General features: G+C 45.5%; 1 protein-coding gene across 3 annotated transcripts in view; it reads left to right on the top strand.

Annotated features, from left to right (window-relative positions):
* Positions 1 to 21,012, top strand: part of SLC47A1 (solute carrier family 47 member 1) — a 42,881-nt gene that overhangs the window by 7,942 nt on the left and 13,927 nt on the right. For all 3 annotated transcript variants that reach the window (XM_077163440.1, XM_077163441.1, XM_077163442.1), the window contains exons 3-12: positions 627 to 695; positions 2,490 to 2,638; positions 3,496 to 3,538; positions 4,414 to 4,458; positions 7,562 to 7,659; positions 7,975 to 8,072; positions 9,324 to 9,437; positions 9,514 to 9,581; positions 18,116 to 18,224; positions 18,343 to 18,418. In XM_077163440.1, the coding sequence (XP_077019555.1) occupies positions 627 to 695; positions 2,490 to 2,638; positions 3,496 to 3,538; positions 4,414 to 4,458; positions 7,562 to 7,659; positions 7,975 to 8,072; positions 9,324 to 9,437; positions 9,514 to 9,581; positions 18,116 to 18,224; positions 18,343 to 18,418 (869 nt within the window). The remainder of the gene's footprint in view (positions 1 to 626; positions 696 to 2,489; positions 2,639 to 3,495; positions 3,539 to 4,413; positions 4,459 to 7,561; positions 7,660 to 7,974; positions 8,073 to 9,323; positions 9,438 to 9,513; positions 9,582 to 18,115; positions 18,225 to 18,342; positions 18,419 to 21,012) is intronic.

Genomic DNA, 21,012 nt, shown 5'->3' with positions numbered 1-21,012 from the left:
CTCTGGACCACACCGAACTCCCCTTAAGAAATGGGGGAGCACCTTAGTTCCCGGCCGCTGTGGCAAATGGCACCTCATGGTTGGCCTCGCCAACGGGTACCTATTTCTCACAGATTCGGAGGCTGGACCTGCCTTCTCCCGGCGTGGGTAGCATCCCGGAGAGCTGGCAGCCCTGGGGGTCCCTGGCTTTCCCATCACGTGGTGGTGGTCTCTCCTTTCTCTTCCGGGTCCTGTTGACCTCTAGCCCCTGCTCCTCCCCTTGCTTTCTCTCTCCAAGGCCTCCAGTAATAAGATTCAGACCCAAACTGATTTGGTGGGGCCACACCTGGCCTGAAAAGCCACACTTGAGAAGTTCCATTTACAATGAGCTCATACCCACAGAGATGGGATTAAGGTTAATAACATGGTTTTCTTTTCCGGGATACCTGATCCTCCCTCAGCTCAGGCTTCCCTTAAGCGGGCCCAGCTGATGTGTGCGGGGACTCCGGGCAGTCTGCAGACTTGATTCAACTGATTTTTTAGTGTTGAAGGAGGAGCTCTGCAGGCTCTGATCCTCACAGACAGAGGCCCCGCCATCCTTTCCGCCTTTAACCGTGTGACCCTCCTCTCCTTGGGTTCGTTTTCAGGTTATCAATGTCACCGGCATTTCGGTGGGATTCGGTTTATCTTCTGCTTGTGACACCCTCATCTCCCAGGTAAATGGAAGCTGTCAGGGTGAGATGTCTTCTCTCCCTACCAGCGAGGAGCGGGAGACGTGTGCGCAGACGGAGGAGATCCAAAACAGCCAGCACCCTGCAGCATTTTGTCAACCATCGATCCCGCTTGTCCTTGCCCACTTGCTTTGAGATGTGGCTGGATTTCTCTCAGGCTTGCAAACTACTGTTTATCTCCATGACTGCGCTTTCAACTATATTTTGGTCAAATAGAGGGCGTTCTGTGCAAGCCTCTTTGTGGCTTGCCACAGTTTGGGAATGATGGAGTTTGGTGTAGTCCAGGGGTCCCCAAACCTTAGTGTGCATTGGAATCAACTGGAGGGTTTACTAAAACACAGATTGCTGGTCCCCACTCAGGGGCAGGCTGAAAAATGTTTCCCAACCAGGTATTGGCCCGTGGGGGAGGGAAATGTTCTGGCTTGTAGTGTTTGCCAATTGCAGTGGTGTAAGTACTCCCTCCATGGCCGATTTCATGCCACTGCAGAGATGTCCCTGAACAGGGAGGAACAATGAGGTGTGCACAATTAGCTTTCGAAAGCCTACCAGGAGGAGCTGGCCCTACCCCCAGAGTTTCTTCTTCACTAGGGTTTGTATTTCTAACAAGTATCCAGGTAATGGCAACCCTGAATGCACATTAGAGTGACATGGGGAGCTTTTTTATTTTTTATTTTTTTACTTAAAACAACAGAATTTTCTCACAGCTCTGGAGCCTAGATATCTGGAATCAAGGGGCTGGCAGGGTTGGTCCCCTTGGGAGGCTCAGTGGGAGACTCCGTTCCATGCCTCTCCTTCTGCTTCCGGGGCTGCCAGCTGTCCTTGGCTTGTAGGCACATCACTCCATCTCTGCTTCTGTCTTCACGCGGCCTTCTCCTCTGTACATGGCTGTGTCTCCACGTAACCTTTCTTGGATTCAAGGCCCACCCTAATCCAGTAGGATGGCATTTTATCCAGCTACCTCTGCAAAAACCCTGGTTCCAAATAAGGCCACATTTTGAGGTTCAAGATAGACAGGAATTTGGGGGGGTGTCATTCGACCTCATTCTCACATGGTTGCTGTTCCACCTGGGTTTTGCCCTAAATCATTGCTTTCTTCATAATATTAAGCTGATGAATAATATTTACAATATATATATTATATATATAATATATATTTATTTATATATAATAATATTTATAATAAGCAGTAGAGTTTACATCTTAAAACAGAAAATATATAAATTGAACTATCTATACATATAGAGAAGAATTAAATACATAGGAAAACATATATATAAAATCCCTAACATGATGCCCACAGAGAAGATGCCAGGATATAATTAACTACCATTCCTCTGTACTCTTCCCGCTTATCCCTACAAACATTTGTAATAATAACCTTAAATTATAAGAAATTGAAGTTCTCCTGGATCAGAAAATAAAAATGGGATTCTATTCCATATAATTTAACCTTTGTATATTGCACTTAACTTATTTAAAATCATAATAAAATAAATTTCCAGTGGTACAGGAGAGACATGGGGACCTTTAAAAAATGATGGGTAGGTGGGTCCCTGGACCAGTTAAATGCAGCGAATCTGGAGTGGGACCCAGGCATCGGTCATTTGGAAATGCCCCCCCGAGATATTCTAACAGCCGCCAAGTCTGGCACCCCCACAGGTGCCTCCCCCCTGAGGAGCCTGGAAGACTCTCTGGAGGCACCTAGGAGGCTCTGTGGGGTATGGGGGTGGGTGGGGGCCTTGCACGCTGATGGGCTTGTCTCGGCTGTGTGCACCCCAGACATACGGGAGCCGGAACCTGAAGCACGTGGGGGTGATCCTGCAGCGGGGCACGCTCAGCCTGCTGCTCTGCTGCTTCCCCTGCTGGGCGCTGTTCCTCAACGCCGAGCTCCTTCTGCGGCTCTGCGGGCAGGACCCGGCCGTGTCCAGGTAAGGCGGACGTGCCCTCAGGTAGGTAGTCTTCTCCAAGCTCAGCCTGTGCGAACTCCCAGTGCCAGGAACAAGGCTGGCCCCAAGAGGAGGTGGGGCTCTCAGCGGGCTTCTCCCGGGCTCCTTGCTTCCCTCACCCAGCACCTCAGGTCTAGAAACACCCTCCCCTGGGGTTGACTCGTACGGTAGAGAGTTCTGGGAGAAGGGAGATTTGCAGACGTCCTCTGTGCACATGGTCGTTGGTGGCGCTTGTTTGTGGTTTAATGATTCGAGACTCTAGGCAGAGCTTACAGTCATCTGAGATGCTTTCAAAAGCCATCCAGGCCTCGTCCCCACCTGCCCAAACTGATGAATTGATCAGAGGTAAGGCCTGGGCCTGGGCTACCTGCAAAGCTCTCCAGTTGGTCCTAACGTGCGGACAAGCTTGAGGTCTATGGGTTTAATTGATAAGGCCTTTAGACCTTGAAAAAGTCCTTGTTCCAGGCCAGGGGCTCTGCACCCAGGGCCCATTTGGCAACGTCTGGAGCCATTTCTGGTGGTCACGGCTGCTGTGTGTGCAGAGGTGCTGGTGGGAACCGGGGTGCTGTGAGACACGCCAAGCCAGGCCAGCGCTCACCGCTAAGAATGACCAGGCTGAAAACCCTGTCCTTGACCCAAAGGGTGGCAGGACAAAAAGAGGGCACTTGGGTGGTAAGATGATGGGCTCTGCGTGAGCATTTATGGTTGCTCCAGCAGTGCAAGCCCACTCGCTTAGAAAGAGCCCAGAGTACGAAATGCGGACTCAGTGATTTTATTTTGGCTGCCTTTTCTTTGAATTGGAAACTTCCGTCACCTTTTCTTTTCCTCTCATCATATAGGCTAACCCAAACCTACGTGATGATCTTCATTCCAGCCCTTCCTGTAAGTTTTCAAGGGTTAGGGGAGTTCCTTCGAGGGGTCCACTGGTTGAATTGCTAGGTATCGCCCTGATTTCTGAGCTTGACACATTGGCTCAGTCTTAGCTGATTCTCACGGGTAGGGTTGGCTCCTTAAAGGAAGTGTGGTTTTCACTCAGCCCATCAAGGACACCTACACCTGCCCAGGAAGAATCAACACATGGGTCAAGGTGACTGCAGGAGGCGGTTGTCCTGGGCCCCTGGAGCTGAGGGACCTCTGGGGTTGTCCATGGAGAAGGCTCCAACTTGTCTGTTTTGCTTAAGGGTGGGGTCTCACCCATTTCAAAACCCTGAGGTCATCCCTCTGAACCTCCAGACTTTTTTGTCTCCTGAGTGTGATCACACAGAACCTTAAGTGGGGTTAGTGTCTCACACGGTATCATGCTGACGAAGGACAATCAAAGCCAAGTTTCCATCCGTTGGACAGTTTAGCCTCCTGCCCTCATACTTGGCATCGAGCTGAACTGATTTTGAAACCCGTTAGATTTTATATTCTCTCATTATCCCACTAATGAGGGGCACCTGGCCTACACTAGAGGTGCCTACCAGAGCATGCCCGGGCATGTCCTCATCGTGCACCCTGAGAAAATGTCCTTCCTTTTGCCAGCACCCGGGGCTTTTCTGAGGGTGCTCAGATCATGTCCATCCATCAGAGAGATGTGCGAAACACCTGACGGTTACCCCTCGTCCCTGGGTGGGTGCCTCTGTGGCTTTGATGGGGTCTCTGGGCAGTTCGGTCCTGGTCATAGATTAGCCATCGCTGCCGCTTGGCCTGGTGTCCCTGCTGGGTGGCAAGGCTGAGACGAGACACTAATGTTCCTCTCTCTGGTTCTCTTGCAGGCAACCTTTTTTTATACATTGCAAGTTAAATATTTGCTCAACCAGGTAATGATGCCTGTCCATTCTTCTTCAGGAGACTTCTGGGAATGTGTGCCTCTTGGGATCAGGGGTGATAAGAGAGGCCAAGGGTCTCTGCCTTCTGGGAGCCAGGGAAAGGTCTCTTTCATGTTGTGCACTCAAGACTTTGGTGTTGAGAGGTTTGTTGAGTGATATCAAGAAGGGAACGCATTATTTTTGGCTCTGGAAGAATCTTATCCAATTCCCACTTGGAAATATTGTCCTTGGCTGGGCGGGCTGAAAGCTGCAGTGTTCTTTGGCTCTGCCTTTGAGCCCGGCTCCCTGGAAGTGGGGTGCCTGTCTGCACCTCCCGGGGCAAGGAGGGTCCATGCTGCCTGCCAGGCTCCAGGGAGTGCATCTTTTTGCTTGGTTCTGGGGAAAAGCCCCCCACCCCCACCCCCCGTCTCAGTGGGGACAGTAGAGCTCAAATTGCACCTAATGTTGGTCAGAACTCTTCTTACAAATTAGCCAGAGGCCCTGGGCGATTGTGCTGGCTTGGGGGTGTGGATTTATGATGGCATTATCAGTGGGACTGCAGACTTCATTCTGGATCAGTCCAGGGAGCAGAGGCCTCAGCACGGGATTGTGGCCACACAGGCAGGCTTTACAGGGAAGGAGGAGGGAGAAGAGGAAGAAGAGAGGACATTCTTAAAATTCAGAGATTACTAGTAAAACAAAAATATTTCAGATCTTTTTTGGTATTAGAATTACAACTTAAAGAATCTATAGGGTAAAGAGAAGGAAATCAGTATATCAGGACTCTGGGCTGAGTTCTTTCACTGAAAGCAAACCAGAAACCTTAGCTCCCAACTGCTCCTTCTCCCTGACTCTCAGCCTCCCAGCAACACAGGGGAAGATCTAGAAGTAGGAGCCATGAGCTGAGAGGGGTCAAGGGAGTTTGGACTGGGTTAAGGGGGCCTTGGAGGGGTCCCGAGGCAGAGAAGGAGAGGAAGGGCTCCTGATGGAGGGACAGCAGAAGGTGTACCCTGGATAACCATATCCAAGGTAGCCCACTTTCTCAGTTTGCCAGAGCTGCTAAGACAAATACCATGCAACAGGTTGGCTTAACAACAGGAATTTATTGACTTGCAGTTTCGGAGGTTGGCTGGCTGGCTTCCTCCATGCTCAGGTTGGCCAGTGATCCTTGGGGCTCCTTGGCTCGTAGCTCTGCTTTGTACGTGGAGACATCCTCTCCTTTCCTTCCCAGATCCCTCTGACTTCCGGCTCTTCCCCTGGCTTTCTCTGACTGTAGCTTCCAGCTTCTTTCTTCTATATGGTAAATCAAATGAAGACCCAACCTCATTCCATTGGAGCACCCCTTAGCTAAAGATAACATCTTCAAGATACCCTGTTTGCAGGGGTTCACATCCACGTGAATGCAGATGAAGAGCTTGTGTACAATGGACTGTGTGATTCAGTCGTGCACACCCACCAAGGTGGAGGAGAGAATTGGGCGCGGGTCAGCGGGTCCAGGGTCAGCCCGTGTATGGCCTGAGTGCTCTGCTGGGAATTTAGTTTATAGGAAACAAGTTAATTGTCCGGGGAAGAGATGAGAGTGATGGACGCTGTCCGGACAGTAGATGGTGAAGGTCAATGGTGAAGGAATGCATGAGTATCTGTGTGTGTGTGTCAGCCAGGGTTCTCCAAAGAAACAGAATCAATAGGGTATATGTAGATGTATGTGTGTGTATGTGTGCATATAAATATACAGGAATATGTGTATATGTTTATAGGCATATGCACACATATATGTACAGGAATTTGTGTGTAGATGTATATGCATTGAAGGGATATATACCAATACATATATACTAAGGGTTTGGCTCACGCCGCTGGGAGGGCTGGCACGTCTGAGATTTGCAGGCCAGGCTGGGGACTCAGCAGAGCTGCAGTCTTGAGGCAGACTATCTTCTCTGATTGTTCTAGTTTGCTAGCTGCTAGGATGCAACATACCAGAAACAGAATGTCTTTTAAAAAGGGGAATTTAATGAGTTGCTAGTTTACAGTTCTAAGGTTGAGAAAATGTCCCAATGAAAACAAGTCTATAGGAATGTCCCCCTACAGCATCCAGGGAAAGATACCTTGGTTCAAGAAGGCCAGTGAAGTTCAGGGTTTCTCTCTCAAGTGGAAGGGCATGTGGTGAACATGGTGTCATCTGCTAGCTTCTTCTCCTGTCTTCCTATTTCGTGAAGCTCCCTGGGAGGTGTTTTCCTTCTTCATCTCCAAAGGTTGCTGGCTGTTGGACTCTGCTTCGCGGTGCTGCAGCATTCTCTGCTCTCTCCGAATCTCTCATTCTCCAAAATGTTTCCTCTTTTATAGGACTCCAGAAACTAATCAAGACCCACCCAAATGGGTAGAGACATGTCGTCAACTAGTCCAGCTTAACAACCATTCTTGATTAAATCTCCAGGGAGAGTATCTGATTACAGTTTCAAACATTCAGCATTGAATAGGGATTATTCTGCCTTTACGAAATGGGATTTAGATTAAAACATGGCTTTTCTAGGGGACATGCATCCTTTCAAGCCAGCACACTGTTAAACTCAGGTTTTGCTCTGAAAGACTTCTCTAGGGTGGAGCCCCGCATCAGGGGGAACGAGATCCGATGCCTAGCGCCCTCTGACTGCGGATGCCAGTCCCTCCACAGCCCCTTCCGGGCAGCCTCCAGGTCAGGGCTTGACCCAACTGGGCTCCATCCTCCAACCAAGCTGACACGTGGCGGTGGCCACTTGGGTTTGCTGGAGCTGATGAAAAGCAGCAGTGGGCTGGCTTTTACAGTGGACTTTACTGGTTTACAAGCTTCTGGGTCTAAGGACTCCAGTAGAGCGTGGAGACCCCCCTTGAAAGGTGTGGATTGTGTCTGGGTTGAGACGACCTAACCGGAAGGTCCTACCCCCGTGGGTCCGGGCCCACGGGGACGGGGTCAAAGCGTGTGGCCTCTTCTGGGGCCTGACGGCGTCATCCCAGCACAGAGCGTGGGAGGTGGGAGCAGCCAGGACCGAGCCCCTGTGGCCACCCTGCCGAGCGGGCGGGTCTGCAGGCCAGGGACCCCCTGCGGCATGGTGACAGGCCCGCTGTTCCCTTGTCGCAGGGAATCGTCCTGCCCCAGGTCGCCACCGGAGCTGCCGCCAACCTGGTCAACGTCATCACCAACTACCTGTTTCTGCACCGGCTGGACCTCGGGGTGATGTGAGTCCACGCCACTCCTTTCTTGTTGGCTGCATTGGCCGTGACGTTTTTTCCCTGTGGTCACTTAATCGCCACGTCCCGTGTCCCCCTCCGACCGCTCCCAGGTGCATGCTGGACGCGTCACCCCCTCCATCAGGTGGCACGTGGCTCACGTGGTCAGTGTCGAGAGGGGGCGGCCCAGTGTGGCCACACACCCTGAGAAGGGAAGGAATCTCGGGGGGGGGGGCTCTCCGCAGGGGGTGCTCTGGGCATAGAGCCCATGGGTGGGCAGCGGCCGAGCCTGTGTCCCTCTCCCTGACCGCGCCATCCTTGCAGGGGCTCCGCGCTGGCCAACACCATCTCCCAGTTCGCCCTGGCCCTGCTGCTGTTCCTGTACATCCTGGGGAGAAGACTGCACCAGGCCACCTGGGGAGGTGCCCCCACCTTCCACCAGTGCTTTCCCAAGTGACGGCCTTCGCAGGCTTTATTATGGGTTTTTTTTTTTTCTAGCAAAATGGTTTTATTGTCACAAGTTACCAGGGCAGTGAGAGCGCCTAGCTCTCTGCTTCTCAGGTTTCCCCGGGACTGCGCTTGCAGGAAGCAGCTTTTTAGTGCTCCCTGCCCGTGGTTTTAAAGAGTTGCCGCTGCCCGCGACAGCAATGCTTGGGAGTTTATTTTTTATGTGCAAGTTGGTGATTTTTTTTGTTTTCTCTTTTTCTGGACGGCTGCTGGAGGGCCAGCTGGGAATTGTTGCGCTGTCTTTTCACTCTCTTGTTCGTCCTTGTGTGCGGGCATCCCGGCTCCCTAGGCTATGAAGGAAACTCAGTTTGTCCTCGCCCCAAAATCTTGTCGCCTTGTGTCATTGGGGAGACGCAGGCAAGGGAGGAATGTGTAGTTTTTTTCTTTAATCAAGTACATTTTTTCTTTTTTGTGAAAACTAGCATATATACAAAAAAGCAGTAAATTTCAAAGCATAGCGCAATAATCAGTGATACGTACAAAGGAGGGTTTTTTGTTTTGTTTTGTTTTGAGGAGGGGAGGTGTGTGGTCCGGGAATCAAACCCGGGTCTCCTGCATGGCAGGTGAGAATAACGTGTAGTTTTAAAAGTCAAAATTAATAAAAGTTTTATTTATTAATAGGTCATTTCGTTTTAAGGGATTTTGAGCATTTTTTTCCTGCAGCCACATGCGTGTCATAAAGGTTTTATGTTTTTTCAAATTTATTAGTATTAGAGCAGTTACACAATTACAGAAAAATCATGCAGAAGGTAGATTTTTCCCATATACCACCCCCACTCCACCACTTTTCCCTAATATTACCATTTTTCAAATGTGCTGCCTTCGTTACCATTGGCATTAATTATTAATTACATTATTAACCGTAGTCCGTAAGTTTACATCAGGGTCCCCTTTTTGCATCGTGCAGTCCTGTGAGTTTTCTTAAAAAGAAGTGTACTGCAGTAAAACGTAGATGCAGCCACCTCTACCTCCGAGAGCACAGTCCAGTGTCGCTAACCGCATCCCCGCTGTGCGTCCCCCTCCCCCCGCCATCCCTCCCCAGGGCGCTTTCGTCACCCCACTGGACCTGAAGCCCGCCTCGTGTCTCCCCCCGGGACCCCTGGGTGGAGGCGGGTGTGGCTGGACACCCGGGCGGGCGGGAGTGGACCTCTGTGCTCTGTCCCCAGGCTGGTCCCTGGAGTGCCTGCAGGACTGGGGTCCCTTCTTCTCCCTGGCCGTCCCCAGCATGCTGATGCTGTGTGTGGAGTGGTGGGCCTACGAGACCGGCAGCTTCCTGAGCGGTTAGTGCACGGCTGGCCCCCAGGGCTGGGTGGGGGCCCCTGCGGGGACTCTGTCCCAGCCGCCCGTCTCCGCCAGGTGTCCTCGGCATGGTGGAGCTTGGAGCCCAGTCTGTCGTCTACGAACTGGCCACCATCGTGTACATGGTAAGTGCTGGGGAGCGGGTGCTGCAGACGTGTTCCGGAATCGTCCCCAGGGCCAGCAGAGGCCTTCACAGCCTTAAGTAATACATATATATAGATACTCATTTAAATTTTTACTGGGGATATATATTTATATAGAGCATAAAATTTGCCCTTATAACCATTTTTGATAGATTTTTTTTTTTTGCATGCTGTATAGTGGGGTCACATTTCATTATTTTTCCATGTGAGTAGCCCTTTATTGCAGCACCATTCGTTGAATTTTTATTTGTTTGTTTTGTTTTGGGGGAAGTGCATGGGCCGGGACTCGAACCTGGATCTCCCGCAGGGCAGACAAAAATTCTACCATCAAACTACCCTTGTATGCCCTGATACTCTTAAGTTTTAGAGCCGTTGTAGGTTCACAGAAAAATTCTACAGAAAGTATGAGCTCCCGTTTAACACTCCTCTCCCCGCAGTTTTCCCCATTATTAACATTTCTCATTCGTGCTGTACATTTATTCGAATTGCTGAGCATTATTATTAGGATTATGTTATTATCTAAAGTCTGTGGCTTATGTTAGTGTTCTCTCTTTGTGTTGTGTGTCTCTATGCTTTTTAAATTTATTTTTAATTTTTTTATTGTGACAGCATATATACAACCTCAAGCTTCCCATCTTAGCCACTTTGAAATACATGGTTTGGTGCTGTTAATCACACTCACATCTTTGGGTTACCATCACCACCATTACCAAAACTTTGTCACTGCCCCAGACAGAAACTGCACCCCGTAGGAAGTGCTCCCCAAGTCCCCTCCTTCCAGCCCCTGGCAACCTCTGCGTTGCTTTCTGTCTCTCTGTGTCCGCTTATTCTAGATGTCTCATACAAGTGGAATCATTTTGTGATTGTCCTTCCATGTTCAGGTCATTTCTCTTAGCGTGATGGTTTTAAGGCCCATCCTGGTAGCACGTTTCAGAACTTCATTCTTCTTCGTGGCTGCATAATATCATACCATTAAGGAATGATTTACGAAAGTGAACTTTCATTTCTGAGCCTGGGTGGATCCTTTTTTATGGTCCTCCCTGGGAGCTGAAATGGCAGGCAGGGGGTGGGGAGGTGGGGTTCTAACCCGGCCAGAAACCTCAAATAACCTGCTCCCTGCCGGTTTTCCATCTGAACACAGTTCAGGTTTGAAATGTTATTTCCACATATGCCAAAAAAGTTGAGCCTGTCTTCCAGTTTGTTACACATAACTGCCGTGAGGTGCTGGTGGGAGGCACAGCGGGGCTGGGCGTATATAGCTAAAAGTGGGTCTCGCCATGGCCCTGATGCCTTTTATTTTATTTTATTTTTATTATTTTTTTAGCTTAACCATAGGCATATTTAGATAAAGTATCCATATAATCATTGTAAAGCCTGTGTTTGCACAGTAAGTGACATAAACCAGTTTACAATTGAGGCAACAGGGAAAAAATCTACATATTCAGATAGCAAAGCTCTTAAATTCTAAGTGTCAAACGCTAACTTAGATACCATTTATTTAGCTGTCAAAACTGTGAATGTTCTCAAAATATCAAGTAGAAAGGTTCTTACAAATATCTGCATTGCTACAGTAATGACCTATGTCACTAATAAGTCATTGTTATATATTCTATTTTAACTAATAAAATACAAATGTTTTAGCAATTAACATATGGAAATCTTAACCACCTAAAATGGATATCTTAGTTAGCTTATCCATACGCAAATTAAGAAAAATGTCTAAGTAATCATTGTGAAGACTGTTGGTACACCATGTTTCATAAACCAATTAAAAATTCAAGCAAGGAAGGAAAAAAATCTATAAATACAGAAAGCAGAGTTACTTGAATTCTAAATATTAAGCAGTATCTTAAATACCATTTGAATAACTATCAAAGCCGTGTGTGTTCTCAAAACACCTGCTGCCTTTGAGAAGGTGGCATGAACTGAGCCAGACTCTCCCAGCTGCGGCCACTGGGCAGCATCAGCTTTGGCATGCCGGCCACCAGGCCACTCATTGGCGTTGCAGTGACCTGCTAAGTGACAGGAAAACGCCTCTGAATTTCCAGTTGATATTTTCAGCAAAACCAAGTCCAAGCAACGCCTCTCGTGACTGTAGGTCTTCGCTAGCATATGCCGCTTTAGACACGTAAAATTAAAGATGGGGAAGGGACTTCCGGGTCAAGATGGCGGCTTAACAAGGTGCACATTTTAGTTCGTCCTCCAGAACAACTACTAAATAACCAGAAACAGTACAGAACAGCTCCCAGAGCCATGTCAGTGACTGGACACACAGCGTACCCCAGTCTGGACCAGCTGGACCAGCTGCGAGCCCCCCCAAGAACCCTGAGTTCCCAAAGCTGCGGCGGCCAGCACCCCTCCCCCACAGGCCGCTTCCCAGAGGGGAAAGGAAAGGACTTTACCAGCAGCAGGGACTGGGCACAATCAAACGCCAATTATGGAATTAATTAATAAATTCTGACTACTAAAAATAGGCCCCCAGCTTAGGTGAACCTGATCAAAGCGGAGGTTGCTCATTTTTGCCCCGGCACCAAGGGGGCAGGACTGACAGAAAAAGGGGGAAAAAAAAAAGAAGGAAACAGGTTTTTGTGGCTGTGTATCTACAAAGGCTCGGCTGCCTCTGGATACAGCAGCAGGCCTTTTCAGGCTGCAACCTCCCCAGGCATAGGCAGAAGTGAGCTCTTTTGGGGGCTTGTCTGGAGCCTGTGCCTTCCCCAGGGGAGAGGTGAAGCCCCACCCAGGTGGAATCCCTCTACCAAGGAATTCAGACACCAGGGCTTGGTAATTTGAAGCCATTAAAACCAGCCTACAACCTCTCCTCTGTCTCCACCACGCCCCCAGCAGGGAGAGTCTGCCAAAGTTAAAGGTACCGCATCATCTTACGCTGGTGGGACCTGCAGGCAGACAAAGCCACATACTGGGCAGGATACGAAAAACAGAGTCCAGAGACTTCACAGGAAAGTCTTTCAACCTGCTGGGTCTCACCCTCAGGGAAAACCAACGCAAGTGACTCTTTCCTCCTGATAGGAGGCCAGTTTGGTCTGGGAAATCTGGCTGGGGTCTATAATATCTAAGTAGACCCTCCTAAGTGTGTGTGGGGGGGAAGGCACCACACAAGCAGGGCAAGAAACAAGAAAACAAGAACTGAAAAATTCTCCTCTGTTAAACAAAACTTAAGCTAAAAGTCCAGATAAAGCTGAACGGAATGTCAAAGAACAGATAGACAACAAATTCATCCAGCAAGAAAACCCTAGATAAAAGAAGTGAAAGCAATCTCCAGAATAAACTAATTAAGGTAATTAAATGCCTAGATGCCAGCAAAAAATAACAAATCACACTAGGAAAATTGAAGATATGGCCCAGTCAAAGGAACAAACCAACAATTCAAATGACATACAGGAGCTGAAACAATTAATTCAGAATGTACGAACAGACATGGAAAACCTCATCAAAAACCAAATCAATGAATTAAGGGAGGATATAAAGAAGGCAAGGAAAGAACAAAAAGAAGAAACTGAAAGTCTGAAAAAACAAATCACAGAACTTATGGGAATGAAGGACACAGTAGAAGAGATGAAAAAAACAATGGAAACCTACAATGGTAGATTTCAAGAGACAGAACATAGGATTTCTGAACTGGAAGACGGAACATCCGAAATCCGACAAGAAACAGAAACTATAGGGAAAAAAATGGAAAAATATGAGCAGGGACTCAGGGATTCAGGGAATTGAAAGACAATATGAAGTGCATGAATATACATGTTGTGGGTGTCCCAGAAGGAGAAGAGAATGGAAAAAGAGGAGAAAAACTAATGGAGGAAATAATCACTGAAAATTTCCCAACTCTTATGAAAGACTTAAAATTACAGATCCAAGAAGTGCAGCGTACCCCAAAGAGAATAGATCCAAAGAGACATACTCCAAGACATTTAATAATCAGAATGTCAGAGGTCAAAGAGAAAGAGAGGATCTTGAAAGCAGCAAGAGAAAAGCAATCCATCACATACAAGGGAAGCCCAGTAAGACTATGCGCAGATCTCTCAGCCGAAACCATGGAGGCGAGAAGACAGTGGGATAATATATTTAAATTATTAAAAGAGAAAAACTGCCAACCAAGAATTCTATATCCAGCAAAATTTTCCTTCAAAAATGAGGGAGAAATTAAAACATTTTCAGACAAAAAATCACTGAGAGAATTTGTGACCAAGAGACCAGCTCTGCAAGAAATACTAAAGGGAACACTAGAGACAGATACGAAGACAGAAGAGAGAGGTGTGGAGAAGAGTGTAGAAAGGAAGACTATGAGTAAAGGTAAAAAGAAGGAAAATTAGATATGACATATAAAATCCAGAAGGCAAAATAGTAGAAGAAAGTACTACCCATGCAGTAATAACACTGAATGCTAATGGATTAAACTCTCCAATCAAAAGACATAGTCTGGCAGAATGGTTTAAAAAACAGGACCCATTTATATGCTGTCTCTACTCAAAGGACACGAGGCCAAGGACACAAATGGACATTTACACACCAATGTTTATAGCAGCATTATTAACAATTACCAAGAGATGGAAACAGCCAAAATGTCCATCAACAGACAGTTGGCTAAACAAACTGTGACATTTACATAAGATGGAATATTATGCAGCTGTAAGACAGAATAAAGTTATGAAGTATGTAACAACATGAATGGACCTTAAGGACAGTATGCTGAGTGTGATTAGCCAGAAACAAAAGGACAAATACTGTATGGTCTCACTGATATGAACTGACATTAGTGAATAAACTTGGAATATTTCCTTGGTAACAGAGACCATCAGGAGATAGAAATAGGGTAAGATATTGGGTAATTGGAGCTGAAGGGATACAGATTGTGCAACAGGACTGAATATAAAAACTCAGAAATGGACAACACAATATTACCTAACTGTAATACAATTATGTTAAAACACTGAATGAAGCTGCATATGAGAATGATAGAGGGAGGAGGGCTGAGGCATAAATGAAATCACAAAGAAAGACGATAAAGACTGAGATGGTGTAATCTAGGAATGCCTAGAGTGTATAATGATAGTGACTAAATGTACAAATTTAAAAAATGTTTTTGCATGAGGAAGAACAAAAGAATGTCATTACTGCAGTGTGCTGAAAATAGATGGTACTTAATATTTTAAAATTTCAACTAATGTGTGAGACTAAAGCAACAAGTGTTTATTTGGTACAAATCTATACTTTGACTAGTGCATCTCCTAATATAACTTATGTAGATAGTTGATTGAACACCTTAAGTACATGGAACTTTGTATAGGACATGAGATTTTGTTGGTTTGTCCAGGTGATGCCATGATGAATCCCAGAGCGATTTGATCAGTGAGTGGAAAAGTATTTGCAAAGTCCCCTTCAGGGAATGGTGAGAATGGGGGAAAACTCAACTTCCCCAAGTTGAATTCTTGATATTCTCACAAGCAGTGTGGACAACCAAAGCTATAGGCTGAGCCCCCAGTCTTGGGGTTTGTTCACATGAAACTTAACCCCACAGGGAATAGGTCAAGCCTACTTAAAATTAAGCCTAAGAGTCACCCCCAAGAGAACCTCTTTTGTTGCTCAGATGTGGCCTCTCTCTCCAGCCAACACAGCAAGCAGACTCACCACCCTCCCCCTGTCTACGTGGGACATGACTACCAGGGGTGTGGATCTTCCTGGCAGCGTGGGACAGAAATCCCAGAATGAGCTGAGATTCAGCATCAAGGGATTGAGAAAAACTCTAGAATGAGCTGAGACCCAGCATCAAGGGATTGAGAAAACCTTCTCGACCAAAAGGGGGAAGAGCGAAATGAGACAAAGTGTCAAAGGCTGAGAGATTCCAAACAGAGTCGAGAGGTTATCCTGGAGGTTATTCTTATGCATTAAGTAGATATCACCTTGTTATCCAAGATGTAATGGAGAGGCTGGAGGGAAGTGCCTGAAAATGTAGAGCTGTGTTCCAGTAGCCATGTTTCTTGATGATGACTGTATAATGATATAGCTTTCACAATGTGACTGTGTGATTGTGAAAACCATGTGTCTGATGCTCCTTTTATCTACCTTGTCAACAGATGAGAGGAACATATGGAATAAAAATAAATAATAGGGTGAACAAATGTTAAAATAGATTTAGTTTGAAATGCTAGTGATCAATGAAAGGGATCAGTAAGGGGTATGGCATGTAAAATTTTTTTCTTTGTTATATTTTTCTGTTGTCTTTTTATTTCTTTTTCTGAATTGATGCTAATGTTCTGGGAAATGATCGTGATGATGAATATGCAACTATGTGATGATATTGTGAATTGCTGAGTGTATGTGTTGGGAATGTTTGTGTTTCTTGTATTTTTTTTTAATTAATAAAAAATTTTTAAAAAAAAGATGGGGAAGGGAGAAGATCGTAATGTGGTAATGGAATAAATGAACTAAACACCAGTGTGGAAACAGTTTCTCCAGTGTAGCGTGGCCTCTCTCCCTTTTAACTAACACATAATTTGTTGGACTATTTGGTTTTTTTTTTTGTACTAGTGAGAGTCTAGGCAGGGATACAGTCTTGCCTTTTTTACATACTGCAGTCTGGTGTCAGATTTTCTTAGACTCTGTCCTTAAGGCAAAATTTGTGTGTAAATCAGTGATGAGTCTTTTTTCTCTGTTTTTAATATTTAATTTCCCAAGTGATACGTGTATAGATGACAGTAATGGCTTGACCTCACTGAGCGATCACTGCATGTAAGGCACTAAGTAGTTAGCAGGTGTTGATTCATTAACTCCCCATAATAAGCCCAATGGGGTGGGATCTGTTACTCTTCCCTTTTAGAGATAGAAAAACTGAGGGGTCTGAGAGGTTGAGTAACTCGCTCAGTTAAATTTTTACTCATTTAACTTTTTACTGAGGATATACATTTATATATAGCATAAAATTTGCCCTTTCAACCATTTTTTGATAGACTTCTTATTTTTTTTTGTATGCTGTATGGTGGGGTCACATTTTATTATTTTTCCATGTGAGTAGCCCGTTATTGCAGCACTATTCATTGAATTTTTATTTGTTTGTTTTGTTTTGGGGGAAGTGCATGGGCGGGAATCAAACCCGGGTGTCCCGCATGTCAGGCGAGAACTCTACCACTGAACTAACTTGCAGGCCCTGATAGACTTAATTTTTAGAACCGTTGTAGGTTCACAGAGAAATTCTACGGAATGTGTGAGCTCCCATTTAACAACCCCCTCCCTACAGTTTTCGCCATTATTGACATTAACATAATTACCCCAGCTGATAAGCAGCTGAGCCAGGATTTGAACCCAGGCATTCCAGCTTCAGAGTCCCCATTCCTTGCAGACCGGGGAATAGGATTGTGGGATTGTAAGGTTGCAGGTGTGCAGCTCTGGTGGCTATGCCAGTGTTCCAAAGTGGCTGTACCAACACACTGCCACCAGCATCACGTGAGAGCTCTGGTTGTCCACACACTGCCAAAACTTTGTATTGGTCATCTTGACCCCATTTCTAGCTGTCCTACTGGGTACCCTAGGGTGTTTCATTGGGACATTATTTTTTACATTTATATGATTATTTGCATTTCTATTGAGTACTTTTGTATATGTGTACTGACTGTTTGGATATCAGATATTCTTCCAGAAGTGCCTGCCCAAGTTTTTATGCCCATTTTTCTATCGGACGGTCTGCCTTATTCTTACTCTTATTGATTAGTAGAATGTTTGTACGTATGAGTCTTTGTTGGATATATGAATTGTAAATGTCTTCTTCCAGTGTGTGACTTGCCTTTTCACACATGAGCAGTGAAATCTTTTGATGGACAGAATTCTCCACAAAAAAATTGTTGTAGTATAATATACATATGTCATAAAAATTTCCATTTTAACCAGTAAAAAAAGAATCCCCATCCCTAACCGCAGTGCTATACAATCCTTCAGGTATTTTTTAACACCATTCCTAATCCTGCCCTTCTCCCTGTCCCTCCCTACACAAAAAGGGTAACACTCTTATCCATTTGGTACCCCTCTTTCTGTTTTCTTATGATGTTCTTCTCCAGCATTTTTGAAAAAGAATAGTTTTCAGTATTTTGGGGTTCTTTCTATCTTCTAAATGTGTCCCCTTGATGGTCTTTCAGAACAGAAACTAGCTTAGGCCCATGACAGTCCACCCCTCCATCCCCATAGGAAGGACGTGGTTGCCTGGCATCCTCTTAAAGCTGTCCCATAGCGGAAGTTGGAAACTCTGTAGAAAAAGCCCAGTCTGTAGTGAGTACCCTAACCTCGGGTTCCTAGCTTATATACAAGCCAAGAAGATATTGCAAACTTGCCTTTTCAGAGGTTTCTGGGAAAGAGCTTTACCAGTGAGATGTGAAGCATGAATCCCCAGATCCCTCTTCTCTGGGGAGAGTTTGTGGTTAGGCTTAGAACTGACAGCAGAGAGTAGAACAACTCATCTTCCACATGGCCTCCCCTTTGCAAGGTGGTTGTAGGTTTCCTTTTCATTATAGATACCTACAGGCTTCAGTGTGGCTACCAGTGTCCGCGTTGGGAATGCACTGGGGGCTGGAAACATCGAGCAAGCAAAGAAATCTTCTGCCGTCGCCTTAGTGATCACAGGTGGTTATTTATGCTCATTGCCTCAGCGACCTGCAGTGCAGGTTCTGCATGGGAAAACCCAGGCCCCCTGGTTTCCAGAAGACGTTTTCACCTCCTTCTTTCACCCTTTTCCTTCTAGAACTGTTTGCCGTAACCTTTTGCATCCTGCTGTCAAGCTGTAAGGATCTGGTGGGCTACATTTTTACTACCGACAGGTGAGTACTGAGCTTTCCAAAACAAATTGCAACTGAGATTTTCATGAAATGTGAAATCTGTGGCAAAGAAATGGTTAGGGCTGGTGGACACTTTCACACTGGGCCTCCTGGGGTTGTTGCATTTTGGATGGTGTTTGAGTTATTTGCAAGATCAGAAACTCAATAGATGCTGAATAGATATCACTCAGTAGGAACTGATTTGTAGTCTAGAAGGCCAATTTAATAGGAATGGACGGTGATGCATCCTTATGGTCATCAGAATATTCATGTCTATTATAGAAAGGGATTCCTTTTGGGTATCATTGATTATATTTTCTCTTAATGATTTCCTTCCTGAAGATAAGAATCATCTTGGAATTTTGGAATCTGCAAAAATGCCTGGTTTGTAGTAGTTGTATGATATATTTGTCAAACTAAACAAAGTTAAAATCTCACTAATGAGCTGTCTCAAAAATCCCATTCTCAGATGGATTATTAAACAATTCTTGAGCACAGTGAACCTCTTTTATGCTCTGTGGGTATTTCCCATCTCCATCAGTGAGGCTCGTCGGTATATTCCAACTATATGGAGATATTGTGGGAAAACTCTTATTTGCAATGCCTTAGCCCTTTATAGACAGTTCCAAGATGTAGACTGGATTTTTCCTTCATGGGTTCAAAAAGGAGTGGAGTTGGGTGGGCTACGGTGGCTCAGTCACAGAGTTCTCGCCTGCCATGCCAGAGACCCGGGTTCGATTCTCAGTGCCTGCCCACAGGAAAAAAAAAAAAAAAAAGGAATGGAATGGACAGATGAAGTTTTATGGTTCATTTTTCAGTTATTTGCCTTTTAACTTCTCATGGTTTGTTGTCATTTTCAGCCTCAACCATTTTGCTTTGAAGAAATGATATTTAAATATTATTTACTTCAGGACAAGTAAGGGAAGGAAACTAGAAATATTTAATTTTCTTCAGAGTGAACCAGAATTGACTTTATAGAAGTGTATCCATTACTGATAGCTTTGATAGGAAGACAATGGAAGTTTGATTCTCAAACTGCCCATATCTTGTAACCATTCACAACAGGGGAAAAAACAAACCCAGAAAACAGGCCCAGAAACCATATCTTTGGTGAAACTAGGAGAAATAGATAAAACAGTGGCTAACGTAAATTAAAGAGAAAGCAACCTATTCATAAAGTAAGAAAAAGGCAAATTATACAAAACAGAAGCTGTTTTTTAAAATATCAAAAGTGACTAGTTTGGGCAACTTTTGCAAGTAAATTTTTAAAATTTTGAAAACCTGGAAGAAATGGATAATTTTCTAGGAAAATAATTTACCGAAACATGCCCTCGGAAAGATAGAAGCTATAAATAGACTTACTTTCCTAGGAGAAATAAGAGAAAGCTATATTTATATATTTGAATTTTAAAGCAATGACTCCAGAGGACTTCGGGGGATAATTTTAGAGAGTCTTCCAAATGCAGATAATTCTAGTGCTGCCTACATTGTCGCAGAGCACAGAAAAAGGAAGACTTCCAGATTCTGTTTATGAAGCAATTGGCAAACTTGGTACCAAAACATGACAAAATTTGCACATAAGGAAAAAAACAAAAGAAAACCACAGGTCACACTCACCTATTAATATGGATCAAAATATCCAAAATCAAGTATTGGCAGGCAGAACTTAACAGCACATTAAAAGTAATGCATCTGGACACAGAATGCTGTGCTGGGGCTGTATTTGGCTATGAGGTCTTTGAAGATGAATTAGTTGGAATGAGATCCCACTGCATCATGCTGGGCCCTGGCCCAATAAGACTGGTGTCTTCATAAGAAAAGGGGAATTTGGACATCAGGGTGCACAGACCAGAGAGAAAAGTGCCATGTGGAGACAAAGGCCGGGATTGGAGTGATGTAATGACAAGCCAAGGAATGTCAAGGAAGCTAGAAGAGGCCAGGAAAGACTCTCCCCTGTGGGTTTCAGAGGGAGCGCAGCCCTGCAGACCCCGTGATTCTGGGCTTCTAGTCTCCAGGACTATCAGACAATAAATTTCTCTTATTTTAAGCCATGTAGTTTGTGGTACTTATTACAGCAATCCTAGGAAACTACGACATTAGCCACATTTAAAAGGGAAAGAAAATGATAAAATCCTATCTGGGAAATCCAAAGGCATTGGCTGAAAACCTACTATAAAAAGGTTATTCAGTAAGTTAGTAGAATGTAATAAGGAGAAATCAGGGGCCTTCCTATAGCCACAGTTGAAAAGATTCAATGGGCCCAGTCAAGATGGTGGAGTGAGATGCCTCTGGGCTCTGTCCCCTGCAGAAGTTCTGAACAAGCAGCAAGAACTGGCAGAGACATCTTTCTCAAAGCTCCAGAAAACAGTTAAAGGACTGCAGTAATAAGGCAATGCCAAAGCAAGAAAAAGGCCACTTACAGTGGTAGGAAGCTGATCGGTCACAGGCTTAGTGGGTCCTGGGCCTGTGATTCTTCTGGGGGCACCTTTGGGTTCCCGGGCCAGCCAGTGTGTTCACGTCCTCAGGCCCAAGGCCCAGGCTCTTCGTTCTTGGCTACTGGTGGAATGGCTGAGATGTCTGGGAAGCCCCTCAGCTGT

This window comes from Tamandua tetradactyla, chromosome 6 (assembly GCF_023851605.1).
Source record: "Tamandua tetradactyla isolate mTamTet1 chromosome 6, mTamTet1.pri, whole genome shotgun sequence".
NCBI classification, from domain to species: domain Eukaryota; kingdom Metazoa; phylum Chordata; class Mammalia; order Pilosa; family Myrmecophagidae; genus Tamandua; species Tamandua tetradactyla.
Note: the sequence above shows the minus strand (reverse complement) of the source record. Positions and strands in the feature narration are given on the sequence as shown.